Source organism: Pseudophryne corroboree, chromosome 5 (assembly GCF_028390025.1).
Source record: "Pseudophryne corroboree isolate aPseCor3 chromosome 5, aPseCor3.hap2, whole genome shotgun sequence".
Classification (NCBI taxonomy): Eukaryota; Metazoa; Chordata; class Amphibia; order Anura; family Myobatrachidae; genus Pseudophryne; species Pseudophryne corroboree.
The window spans coordinates 176,812,778-176,826,493 of NC_086448.1; the positions used below are offsets into that span (position 1 = coordinate 176,812,778).

The 13,716-nt window shown below is 47.6% G+C and overlaps 1 protein-coding gene across 4 annotated transcripts in view; it reads right to left on the reverse strand.

Annotated features, from left to right (window-relative positions):
- Nucleotides 1–13,716, reverse strand: part of LMBR1 (limb development membrane protein 1) — a 592,458-nt gene that overhangs the window by 67,759 nt on the left and 510,983 nt on the right. For all 4 annotated transcript variants that reach the window (XM_063921898.1, XM_063921896.1, XM_063921899.1 and 1 more), the window contains 2 exons: nucleotides 10,754–10,830; nucleotides 10,542–10,619 (listed from right to left, as the gene is read on the reverse strand). In XM_063921898.1, coding sequence (XP_063777968.1) covers nucleotides 10,542–10,619; nucleotides 10,754–10,830 — 155 coding nt within the window. The remainder of the gene's footprint in view (nucleotides 1–10,541; nucleotides 10,620–10,753; nucleotides 10,831–13,716) is intronic.

Here is a 13,716-nt window from a genome sequence, read left to right on the forward strand (position 1 = left end):
TGCATCACATTAACATGCAATTTTTTACCCAGTCATATAGTGGTGGTGCCGACAGGGCCACCCATCCGCGTCTGTGTCCCTAACATAGTTTTCACTTGGGAAAAACATACATCCACCTACATGTTGACACACATGTACCAAGTACCATCAGGAGTCGGCGTTGCCGACAGGGTCACTCCCACAGCTGTTTGTGGGAAGCACTCCGCCTCAGACATGCCGACACACGTGTACCAAACATGTCAGAGAGACACAGATCATAACCCCTCGCTTAATCAACAGTTCTGAACATTATAGAATGCCCCCAAACCTGCAGTGCTCTTATATTAAACATATATTGCACCAATTTTACTGAGCCCCCCCCCCCCCCCCCCCGTTTTGCACCCTGATACTTTCAGCAGTGTGAGGAAGGACCAGCTGGCTGTGAGGGGTAAGCCCCGCGGCCGTAATGGCGAGCTTCAGTCCCGCTATTTTTGTTAATATCTTTATACTGGCGGGGGTTAGGACAGTGCCCCAGCACCTATGTCTCCTGTTGCCAGTCTTATATTGAGGTATATATGCTGCCGAGGGTGCCCCCCACCCGCGCCCTGCACCCTGTAGTGCCTGTGTGTGTGGGAGCAGGGCGCGCAGCGTGCGATTGCTGTGCGGTACCTCAGAAGCCGTCACTGAAGTCTTCTTTGCTTCTTCTACTCACCTGTCTTCTGATTTCTGGCTCTGTATGGGGGGTGACGGCCGGCTCTGGGAATGAGCCCCTAGGCGTACCTAGTGATCAAACCCTCAGGACCTAATGGTGTCCTGTAGCCAAAGAAGCAGAGCCTTGAAACTCACAGAAGTAGGTCTGACTTCTCTCCCCTAAGTCCCACGAACAGAGGCGTAGTTAGGGTTTTTGGAGCCCAGGGCAAGATGGAAAATGGCGCCCCCCCCCCAAAAAAAAAAACACAGCAAAAGAACGCGCGTCGAGAAAATGGGTGTGGCCACGCACCAGAAGGGGTGTGGCCACTGAAAATGGTCCACAGTGCCAGTTACATTGCCCCACAGTGCCAGATACATGCCCCATAGTGCCAGATACATGCCCCGTAGTGCCAGATACATTGCCCCACAGTGCCAGATACATTGCCCCACAGTGCCAGATACATTGCCCCACAGTGCCAGATACATTGCCCCACAGTGCCAGATACATTGCCCCACAGTGCCAGATACATGGCCCACAGTGCCAGATACATTGCCCCACAGTGCCAGATACATGCCCCACAGTGCCAGATACATGCCCCACAGTGCCAGATACATGCCACACAGTGCCAGATACATGCCACACAGTGCCAGATACATGTCCCACAGTGCCAGATACATGCCACAGTGCCAGATACATTGCCCCACAGTGGCAGATACATGCCCCACAGTGCCAGATATATACCCCACAGTGCCAGATACATTGCCCCACAGTGCCAGATACATGCCCCACAGTGCCAGATACATGCCCCACAGTGCCAGATACATGCCCCACAGTGCCAGATACATTGCCCCACAGTGCCAGATACATTGCCCCACAGTGCCAGATACATTGCCAGTTACATTGCCCCACAGTGCCAGTTACATTGCCCCACAGTGCCAGATACATTGCCCACAGTGCCAGATACATTGCTAGATACATTGCCCCACAGTGCCAGATACATTGCTAGATACATTGCCCTACATTGCTAGATACATTGCCCTACATTGCCAGATACATTGCCCCACAGTGCCAGATACATTGCCCCACTGTGCCAGATACATTGCCCCACTGTGCCAGATACATTGCCCCACTGTGCCAGATACATGCCCCACGGTGCGGTCCCCCTCCCCCCCCCCCCCCCCCCGGTCACTCACCGGCTGTTGTGTCTGTGAGGGGAGGAGAGCGCAGTGCCTCTCCTTCCCCTCACCGATCTCCAGCGGCTGTGTGGCGCCGGTTCGCCAGCCAATCAGAGCTCGCGGACCGGCAGCCAATCAGGAGCCGGTCCGCAAGCTCTGATTGGCTAACGCCGGAGACCAGACACACGCAGCGCTGCTAGTGCTCTGGCAGCGGTGAGGGGAGGGAGAGACGCTGCGCTCTCCTACCCTCACATTTCGGCGTGATGGGGGCGAGTGGGGCATGATGCCCTAGCCGCTGGCGGTGCCCCCTTCTCCTGCTCCTGCCAAGGCGCCCAGGGTACGTGCCCCACTCGCCCTACCCTTGTTACGCCTCTGCCCACGAAGCAGGGAGACTGTTGCCAGCAGTTCTACCTGAAAATTAAAAACCTAACATAAGTCTTTTTCAGAGAAACTCAGTAGAGCTCCTCAGAGTGCATCCAGTCTCACTGGGCACAGATTCTAAACTGGAGTCTGGAAGAGGGGCATAGAGGGAGGAGCCAGGTCACACCCTTTGAAAGTCTTAAAGTGCCCATGTCTCCTGCGGATGCCGTCTATACCCCATGGTTCTTGAAGTGACCCCAGCATCCTCTAGGACGTATGAGAAATATGTGGGCAATGTGCAGGAATATAAGGATAAACACACAGCTATCTATCACATATGTAGACAGGAGAATAAAAAAATACCAGTAAATGTAGAAGAACCGACAAAAACAGAATATATTAAATAGATCACAAAAAAAAGAGCGACTCGGTAGGCAGGGGGGACTCAAACTCCAACGTAATTAAGAGGCTGAGTCAATTACTGTATGCCACAATTAAGAAAAGCAGGCAAGTAGTACCTCACACAATACGTAAAGCCGACATAAAACTATAACCCCATATAACATTATCACCAAAACACGCACAACAAAATATAATATAAAACAACCACTCTGTATACCATACCCTCAACTTAAGGCACACTTAGATACCCAAACAAAATATATACTCTACAGTACCTAACCCACCAACCAAAGACAATAGTGGCAACTATACCTGTGTACCCTAAGGTCATGGAGCATTCAGTCTAGGATTAAAATTACAACGTGGAGAATTCAAAAATTAACAAACAAAAGAAACCAAAATAAAAATATAAAATATAGACAAATAACAGAAAACAGAAGAATTGGATCATGGATTAAACGCTGGAGGTAATTAAATACTAGCGGATGAATGAGAGAATTTAAAAACAGACACAAATAATGAAGCATTAATAAGACAGGCAGACCGAATTAACAAAGGATGATAACTCAGAAACCCACTGAAGTCATTTATGAAGATCATCCCAATCCGAGAAGCTGGCACTGCACTGTGCCCAGGATATTTCCCTACTTTTCACATTGTCTGGAACTGAAAACTATAATCTGCTTTAATTTAACGCAGATTTCTAATGGAACTGCAAAAAGTTACCCAGCGTTAAGCCATTTTCGTCCAACTTGCGGATAGCTGAATCTACCCCATAGTGCTTGTGTAGAATGGTGCTTTGTTAGTATACAAAGCATACAGGATACAATGGAGACAAACACCGACCCAAACACACTTTATAAGATTACCTTATTCCTTCAATCCCTGTAGGCAATCAAAATGGGCTAAAATGGAAAAACCCACAATGGAAGATCAGGGCTTCATCCTATATTGAATTCTCAGCTCATTACATTGTGGAGGTTTTCCACTTGCTGAGGACAGACCATGGGAAATCACCAATGTAATACAAACAGCTGATATGCTGCTACTGCTGGTTATCTTGCTGAAAATTACGCATTTCATGTACTATTGAGAGTCACATATATAGATAATTGGATCTGCACAGTAGCAAAATGCATTACCTTTGTGGACGTAATTTACGTATATTAACCCTTACCAACATGGTTGGTTTGTTCTTGTGACTTTACCTTTATAGTAGAAAGAGAATGGACATGAACCTCAGCAGGAACACGGAGCCAAACGGATGTGCAAGTGTTTGGCAGCACTGCTGGGCACATAATGGGTGAGATTCAAATGATATATCACGCCCAATTTCCTTTCTAAAATGATCTCCGTTATTGCGCATATTGCGCCCATAGTAATCAGGTTTAGCTGTGTAAAGGGTTGGGTGCCTCGCTACTCTGGAGGTAGCGAGCTGAAATAATGATACAATGTCCCTGAGGGTAGAAACAGAACGGGTGTGGAGAGGGGTAAAAATAATTGAATCCCGCCCCTTATTGGGTATTCCTGTTTGTGTAACATTCTATCTACACCCACAATAAAGACACACTTGGTAAATGAAGTCACTACAGCACTAAAAGTGTGCATAGAGTCACTTGGTAGGATATTTAAAAGCATGACTAACTTTATTGACTTCCTCGGTGAAGTTCTCTCACTCTATACAAAGCAGGCTCGGCTGACTGTGGGAAATCACACAGGATTACACAACCTCCGAGTTTCTTACTTTGCCATTATGATCTACCAGTTACTAAAAAAATAAGAATTTACTCACCGGTAATTCTATTTCTCGTAGTCCGTAGTGGATGCTGGGAACTCCGTACAGACCATGGGGAATAGACGGGCTCCGCAGGAGACTGGGCACTCTAAAAAAAAAAGATTAGGTACTATCTGGTGTGCACTGGCTCCTCCCTCTATGCCCCTCCTCCAGACCTCAGTTAGGGAAACTGTGCCCGGAAGAGCTGACATTACAAGGAAAGGAAATTTTGAATCCAGGGTAAGACCCATACCAGCCACACCAATCACACCGTACAACTTGTGATAACCTTACCCAGTTAACAGTATGAACAACAACTGAGCCTCACTCAACGGATGGCTCATAACAATAACCCTTATTTAAGCAATAACTATATACACGTATTGCAGAGAGTCCGCACTTGGGACGGACGCCCAGCATCCACTACGGACTACGAGAAATAGAATTACCGGTGAGTAAATTCTTATTTTCTCTGACGTCCTAGTGGATGCTGGGAACTCCGTAAGGACCATGGGGATTATACCAAAGCTCCCAAACGGGCGGGAGAGTGCGGATGACTCTGCAGCACCGAATGAGCAAACACAAGGTCCTCCTCAGCCAGGGTATCAAACTTGTAGAACTTTGCAAATGTGTCTGAACCCGACCAAGTAGCAGCTCGGCAAAGTTGTAATGCCGAGACCCCTCGGGCAGCCGCCCAAGAAGAGCCCACCTTCCTTGTGGAATGGGCTTTTACAGATTTTGGATGCGGCAATCCAGCCGCAGAATGAGCCTGCTGAATCGTGCTACAGATCCAGCGAGCAATAGTTTGCTTTGAAGCAGGAGCACCCAGCTTGTTGGGTGCATGCAAGATAAACAGCGAGTCAGTCTTCCTGACTCCAGCCGTTCTGGAAACATATATTTTCAAAGCCCTGACTACGTCCAGCAACTTGGAGTCCTCCAAGTCCCGAGTAGCCGCAGGCACCACAATAGGTTGGTTCAAATGAAACGATGACACCACCTTTGGGAGAAATTGGGGACGAGTCCTCAATTCTGCCCTGTCCATATGGAAGATCAGATAAGGGCTTTTACATGACAAAGCCGCCAATTCCGACACACGCCTAGCCGATGCTAAGGCCAACAGCATGACCACTTTCCACATGAGATACTTTAGTTCCACGGTCTTAAGTGGCTCAAACTAGTGGGATTTCAGGAAATCCAACACAACGTTAAGATCCCAGGGTGCCACTGGTGGCACAAAAGGGGGCTGAATATGCAGCACTCCCTTAACAAATGTCTGAACCTCAGGCAGTGAAGCCAGTTCTTTTTGAAAGAAAATGGATAGGGCCGAAATCTGGACCTTTATGGTCCCCAATTTTAGGCCCATAGTCACCCCTGACTGTAGAAAGTGCAGGAATCGACCCAGCTGGAATTCCTCCGTAGGGGCCTTCCTGGCCTCACACCAAGCAACATACTTCCGCCATATACGGTGATAATGTTTTGCTGTCACGTCTTTCCTAGCTTTTATCAGCGTAGGAATAACTTCACCCGGAATGCCTTTTTCCGCTAGGATCCGGCGTTCAACCGCCATGCCGTCAAACGCAGCCGCGGTAAGTCTTGGAACAGACAGGGCCCTTGTTGCAGCAAGTCCTGTCTGAGAGGCAGAGGCCATGGGTCCTCTGTGCGCATTTCTTGCAGTTCCGGGTACCAAGTCCTTCTTGGCCAGTCCGGAACAATGAGTATTGTTCTTATTCCTCTCTTTCTTACTATTCTCAGTACTTTTGGTATGAGAGGAAGAGGAGGAAACACATATACCGACTGGTACACCCACGGTGTCACTAGGGCGATCACAGCTATCGCCTGAGGGTCCCTTGATCTGGCGCAATATCTTTTTAGCTTTTTGTTGAGGCTGGACGCCATCATGTCCACCTGTGGCAGTTCCCATCGGTTTGCAATCAGTTGGAAGACTTCCTGATGAAGTCCCCACTCTCCCGGGTGGAGGTCGTGTCTGCTGAGGAAGTCTGCTTCCCAGTTGTCCACACCCGGAATGAACACTGCCGACAGTGCTTGCACGTGATTCTCCGCCCATCGTAGAATCTTTGTAGCTTCCGCCATTGCCATCCTGCTTCTTGTGCCGCCCTGGCGGTTTACATGGGCGACCGCCGTGATGTTGTCTGACTGAATCAGCACTGGCCGGTTTCGAAGCAGGGGCTCTGCTTGACTCAGGGCGTTGTAAATGGCCCTTAATTCCAATATATTTATGTGTAGAGAAGTCTCCAGACTTGACCACAGTCCTTGGAAGTTTCTTCCCTGAGTGACTACCCCCCACCCTCAGAGGCTTGCATCCGTGGTCACCAGGACCCAGTCCTGTATGCCGAACCTGCGGCCCTCGAGAAGGTGAGCACTCTGCAGCCACCACAGAAGAGACACCCTGGCCCTCGGGGACAGGGTGATCAGCCGATGCATCTGAAGATGCGATCCGGACCACTTGTCCAAAAGATCCCACTGAAAGATCCTTGCATGGAACCTGCCGAAGGGAATGGCTTCGTATGAAGCCACCATCTTTCCCAGGACTCGCGTGCAGTGATGCACCGATACCTGTTTTGGTTTCAGGAGGTCCCTGACCAGAGATGCTAATTCCTGGGCCTTCTCCACCGGGAGAAACACCTTCTTCTGTTCTGTGTCCAGAATCATGCCCAGGAAGAGCAGACGCGTCGTAGGAATCAGCTGCGACTTTGGAACATTCAGAATCCAGCCGTGCTGTAGTAACACTTCCTGAGAGAGTGTTACGCTGATCAACAACTGCTCCCTGGACCTCGCCTTTATGAGGAGATCGTCCAAGTACGGGATAATTATAACTCCCTTCTGCCGAAGGAGTATCATCATTTCGGCCATTACCTTGGTAAATATTTTTGGTGCCGTGGACAGGCCAAACGGCAACGTCTGGAACTGGTAATGACAGTCTTGTACCACAAATCTGAGGTACTCCTGGTGAGGTGGGTAAATGGGGACATGCAAGTAAGCATCTTTGATGTCCAGCGACACCATAAAATCCCCCTCTTCCAGGCTTGCAATAACCGCTCTGAGCGATTCCATTTTGAACTTGAATTTCTTTATATAAGTTTTCAAGGACTTTAGATTCAGAATGGGTCTCACCGAACCGTCCGGTTTCGGTACCACAAACATTGTGGAATAGTAACCCCTTCCCTGTTGAAGGAGGGGGACCCTGATAATCACTTGCTGGAGGTACAGCTTGTGAATTGCCGCCAGTACTACCACACTAGGGGATGTTTCCCAACGTAACCTGTCCGTTGGCGGGAAAGGGTACGCCATCAGTAACCTCTTAGAAATCACTAATTTCTTATCAGGGGAACTCCACGCTTCTTCACACAATTCATTTAATTCATCAGATGGGGGAAAAGTCACTGGCTGCTTTTTCTCCCCAAACATATAAACCCTCTTGTTATTAACCGGGTTACTCTCAGAAATGTGTAATACATCTTTTATTGCAATAATCATGTATCGGATGGCCTTGGTCATTTTAGACTGTAAATGTGCCTCATCATCGTCGATACTGGAGGCGGACTCCGTGTCGGCATCTGTCTCAACCATCTGAGATAGAGGGCGTTTATGAGCCCCTGACGGCTTCTGAGACGCCTGAGCAGGCGCGGGCTGAGACCCCGGCTGTCCCAAGGCTGCAGCATCATCAAACCTTTTATGTAAGGAGTTTACATTGTCATTTAAGACCTTCCACATATCCATCCAATCAGGTGTCGGCCCCGACGGGGGCGATACCACACTTATCTGCCCTTGCTCCGCCTCCACGTAACCTTCCTCATCAAACATGTCGACACAGCCGTACCGACACACCGTACACACACAGGGAATGCTCAGACTGAGGACAGGACCCCACAAAGTCCTTTGGGGAGACAGAGAGAGAGTATGCCAGCACACACCACAGCGCTATATAACACAGGGATTTTCACTGCTAATAAGTGATTTTCCCAATAGCTGCTTTTTTGTATTGATTGCGCCTAAATTTATGTGCCCCCCCTCTCTTTTTAACCCGTCTTGTACCTGGATACTGCAGGGGAGAGCCTGGGGAGCTGCTTCCAGCGGAGCTGAGAAGGGAAAATGGCGCTGGTGTGCTGAGGAAGAAGGCCACGCCCCCTCAGTGGCGGGCTTCTGTCCCGCATTTCATGTAAAAAATGGCAGGGGTTTTTACATATATACAGTGCTAGACTGTATATATGTATGTTTTTGTGCCAAAGGTACCTCAATTGCAGCCCAGGGCGCCCCCCCCCCCCCCCCCAGCGCCCTGCACCCTACAGTGACCGGAGTGTGTAAGTGTGCTGGGAGCAATGGCGCACAGCTGTGGTGCTGTGCGCTACCTTAATGAAGACCGGAGTCTTCAGCCGCCGATTTCGTCGTCTTCCAGCTTCTGTTCTTCTGGCTCTGCAAAGGGGACGGCGGCGCGGCTCCGGGAACGGACGATCGAGGACAGGTGCCTGTGTTCGAACCCTCTGGAGCTAATGGTGTCCAGTAGCCTAAGAAGCACAAGCTAGCTGCAAGCAGGTAGGTTTGCTTCTCTCCCCTTAGTCCCACGTAGCAGTGAGTCTGTTGTCAGCAGAAGCTCACTGAAAATAAAAAACCTAATAAATACTTTCTTTTCTAGTAAGCTCAGGAGAGCCCACTAGGAGCACCCAGCTCTGGCCGGGCACAGATTCTAACTGAGGTCTGGAGGAGGGGCATAGAGGGAGGAGCCAGTGCACACCAGATAGTACCTAATCTTTTTTTTTTTTTTTAGAGTGCCCAGTCTCCTGCGGAGCCCGTCTATTACCCATGGTCCTTATGGAGTTCCCAGCATCCACTAGGACGTCAGAGAAACAAGTATTTATTTTCCAGTTTTCCCACAGCAGAGCATAATATTGTGTTTTGTTAATTTGCATGTCATTTTTATTTTTGTACCGCTTATATTCATTCATAGCACATTTGAAAAGAAGAAAACATTGTTTTGTCAGCATTTCATCCAGGATGCATTTAAAACTTGTTTGTTCTAATTTCTTAGACTTGAATTGTTTATTAGTATAATGTCACACATACTACATGTTATTTTTTGTGTGTTTTGTCAGAATGCTGTACAGAAAGACGCAAAGCAATAATAAATAATGACGTGTTCCATTGTGCATACTACCGTAAGCAATCATTTTGATGGATGGGAGATAAAAATGATTTTAGTATGAACTAGTTGTTCTGACTTTCACCGTTGTAAATATACAGGAGTGTTAAAAATTTGGTAAATCTATAGAGATGTAAATTTGAGACATCTTAATGTTAATAAATATTAATCCATGGTTCTTGGCGTTACCCGAACAGCACCCGTAGCAGATACGGTAAAAAGTGACAGGACCATTTTTGTAGTTTATTAAATCCTACACACTGGAGGTGCAATCCAAATTTTGTCCGTTTGGGTGTTATCATTCACGCAACGCAAGCCACGCATTGGTAATGAAGTCATTATGTCAACCCCCTTTTCATCCAGGTTTATTAAAATTCTAATTACTTAGTTTTTCTATTTCCCACCTGCAGAACACCTATGTTAAATTTCAGCTTCCCAACGTATCGGGAAGTAACAGAATTAGTGATGAGTGAGTGAGGGCTTTAGCAAATATATATATATATATATATATATATATATATATATATATATATATATATATACACACAGGTTGAGTATCCCATATCCAAATATTCCGAAATACGGAATATTCCGAAATACGGACTTTTTTGAGTGAGAGTGAGATAGTGAAACCTTTGTTTTTTGATGGCTCAATGTACACAAACTTTGTTTAATACACAAAGTTATTAAAAATATTGTATTAAATGACCTTCAGGCTGTGTGTATAAGGTGTATATGAAACATAAATGAATTGTGTGAATGTACACACACTTTGTTTAATGCACAAAGTTATAAAAAGTATTGGCAAAAATTACCTTCAGGCTGTGTGTATAAGGTGTATATGTATCATAAATGTATTCTGTGCTTAGATTTAGGTCCCATTACCATGATATCTCATTGTGGTATGCAATTATTCCAAAATACGGAAAAATCCCATATACAAAATACCTCTGGTCCCAAGCATTTTGGATAAGGGAGACTCAACCTGTATATATAAAACCGTACCTTTGAACCTTTTGGCATTGCTGTCTCATCAACCAGCAGACGCAGAATGTTGCAAGACACCAGTATCACCGAAAGAGACTAAAAATGAAGAAACACAGAGAACATTCAGATTAATCTACAAATAACTCAAACGATGAAATGCGACAAATTGCCGATGCGCCAGTATTACAGGAGGGAAAGAACAAGCAGTGAATAAAGGAGCATGCTGTTACCGTTGCAATCAGGAGCAGGATCATTACAGCTGGGTACACCAAGTTTCTCTCCCAGGCTGAAGCTTTTTTGCGCCTTTCTTTAAAAAACAAAACAAAGGAAAAACCAGTAAAGGATGGAAAATAAAACAATGTAGCTATTTTCGTGTCAAACACTGAATTATAGTATAATGCAGTGGTTCTCAAACTGTGTGCCGTGGTACCCTGGAGTGCCTTGGCACACTTGCAGGGGTGCCTTGGATTGGTGGTCCAGAACCAATTAAAATAAGAATTTACTCACCGGTAATTCTATTTCTCGTAGTCCGTAGTGGATGCTGGGAACTCCGTAAGGACCATGGGGAATAGCGGGCTCCGAAGGAGGCTGGGCACTCTAGAAAGATTTATGACTACCTGGTGTGCACTGGCTCCTCCCACTATGACCCTCCTCCAAGCCTCAGTTAGGACACTGTGCCCGGACGAGCGTACACAATAAGGAAGGATTTTGAATCCCGGGTAAGACGCATACCAGCCACACCAATCACACCGTACAACTTGTGATACTATATCCAGTTTGACAGTATGAAAAACAACTGAGCCTCTCAACAGATGGCTCAACAATAACCCTTTAGTTAACAATAACTATTTACAAGTATTGCAGACAATCCGCACTTGGGATGGGCGCCCAGCATCCACTACGGACTACGAGAAATAGAATTACCGGTGAGTAAATTCTTATTTTCTCTGACGTCCTAGTGGATGCTGGGAACTCCGTAAGGACCATGGGGATTATACCAAAGCTCCCAAACGGGCGGGAGAGTGCGGATGACTCTGCAGCACCGAATGAGAGAACTCTAGGTCCTCCTCAGCCAGGGTATCAAATTTGTAGAATTTTGCAAACGTGTTTGCCCCTGACCAAGTAGCTGCTCGGCAAAGTTGTAAAGCCGAGACCCCTCGGGCAGCCGCCCAAGATGAGCCCACTTTCCTTGTGGAATGGGCATTTACAGATTTTGGCTGTGGCAGGCCTGCCACAGAATGTGCAAGCTGAATTGTACTACAAATCCAGCGAGCAATAGTCTGCTTAGAAGCAGGAGCACCCAGCTTGTTGGGTGCATACAGGATAAACAGCGAGTCAGATTTTCTGACTCCAGCCGTCCTGGAAACATATATTTTCAGGGCCCTGACAACGTCTAGCAACTTGGAGTCCTCCAAATCCTTAGTAGCCGCAGGCACCACAATAGGCTGGTTCAGGTGAAACGCTGACACCACCTTAGGGAGAAACTGGGGAAGAGTCCTCAATTCTGCCCTATCCATATGGAAAATCAGATATGGGCTTTTACATGATAAAGCCGCCAATTCTGACACTCGCCTGGCTGAAGCCAAGGCCAATAACATGACCACTTTCCACGTGAGATATTTTAGATCCACGGTTTTTAGTGGCTCAAACCAATGTGATTTTAAGAAACTCAACACCACGTTGAGATCCCAAGGTGCCACAGGGGGCACAAACGGGGGCTGAATATGCAGCACTCCTTTCACAAATGTCTGAACTTCAGGTACTGAAGCTAGTTCTTTTTGAAAGAAAATCGACAGAGCCGAGATCTGTACCTTAATGGAGCCTAGTTTTAGGCCCATATTCACTCCTGCTTGCAGGAAATGCAGAAATCGACCCAGCTGAAATTCCTCTGTTGGGGCCTTTTTTGCCTCGCACCATGCAACATATTTCCGCCATATGCGGTGATAATGCTTTGCCGTAACATCTTTCCTGGCTTTAATAAGCGTAGGAATGACTTCTTCCGGAATACCCTTTTCCTTCAGGATCCGGCGTTCAACCGCCATGCCGTCAAACGCAGCCGCGGTAAGTCTTGGAACAGACAGGGCCCCTGCTGTAGCAGGTCCTGTCTGAGCGGTAGAGGCCACGGGTCCTCTGAGAGCATCTCTTGAAGTTCCGGGTACCACGCTCGTCTTGGCCAATCCGGAACCACGAGAATTGTGTTTACTCCTCGCTTTCTTATTATTCTCAATACCTTTGGTATGAGAGGCAGAGGAGGGAACACATATACCGACTGGTACACCCACGGTGTCACTAGAGCGTCCACAGCTATCGCCTGAGGGTCCCTTGACCTGGCGCAATATCTTTTTAACTTTTTGTTGAGGCGGGACGCCATCATGTCCACCTGTGGTTTTTCCCAACGGTTTACCAGCATCTGGAAAACTTCTGGATGAAGTCCCCACTGTCCCGGGTGGAGGTCGTGTCTGCTGAGGAAGTCTGCTTCCCAGTTGTCCACTCCCGGAATGAACACTGCTGACAGTGCTAGAACATGATTCTCCGCCCATCGGAGAATTCTTGTGGCTTCTGCCATCGCCATCCTGCTTCTTGTGCCTCCCTGTCGATTTACATGGGCGACTGCCGTGATGTTGTCTGACTGGATCAGCACCGGCTGGTGTAGGAGCAGGGATTTTGCTTGACTTAGGGCATTGTAAATGGCCCTTAGTTCCAGAATATTTATGTGAAGGGAAGTCTCCTGACTCGACCATAGTCCTTGGAAGTTTCTTCCCTGTGTGACTGCCCCCCAGCCTCGAAGGCTGGCATCCGTGGTCACCAGGACCCAGTCCTGTATGCCGAACCTGCGGCCCTCTAGAAGATGGGCACTCTGCAGCCACCACAGTAGAGACACCCTGGTTCTTGGAGACAGGGTTATTAAGCGATGCATCTGAAGATGCGATCCGGACCATTGGTCCAACAGGTCCCACTGAAAGATTCTGGCATGGAACCTGCCGAAGGGAATTGCTTCGTAAGAAGCTACCATCTTTCCCAGGACCCGCGTGCAGCGATGCACTGATACCTGTTTTGGTTTCAGGAGGTCTCTGACTAGAGATGACAACTCCCTGGCTTTCTCCTCCGGGAGAAACACTTTTTTCTGGACTGTATCCAGAATCATACCCAGGAACAGTAGCCGTGTCGTCGGAACCAGCTGTGACTTTAGGAT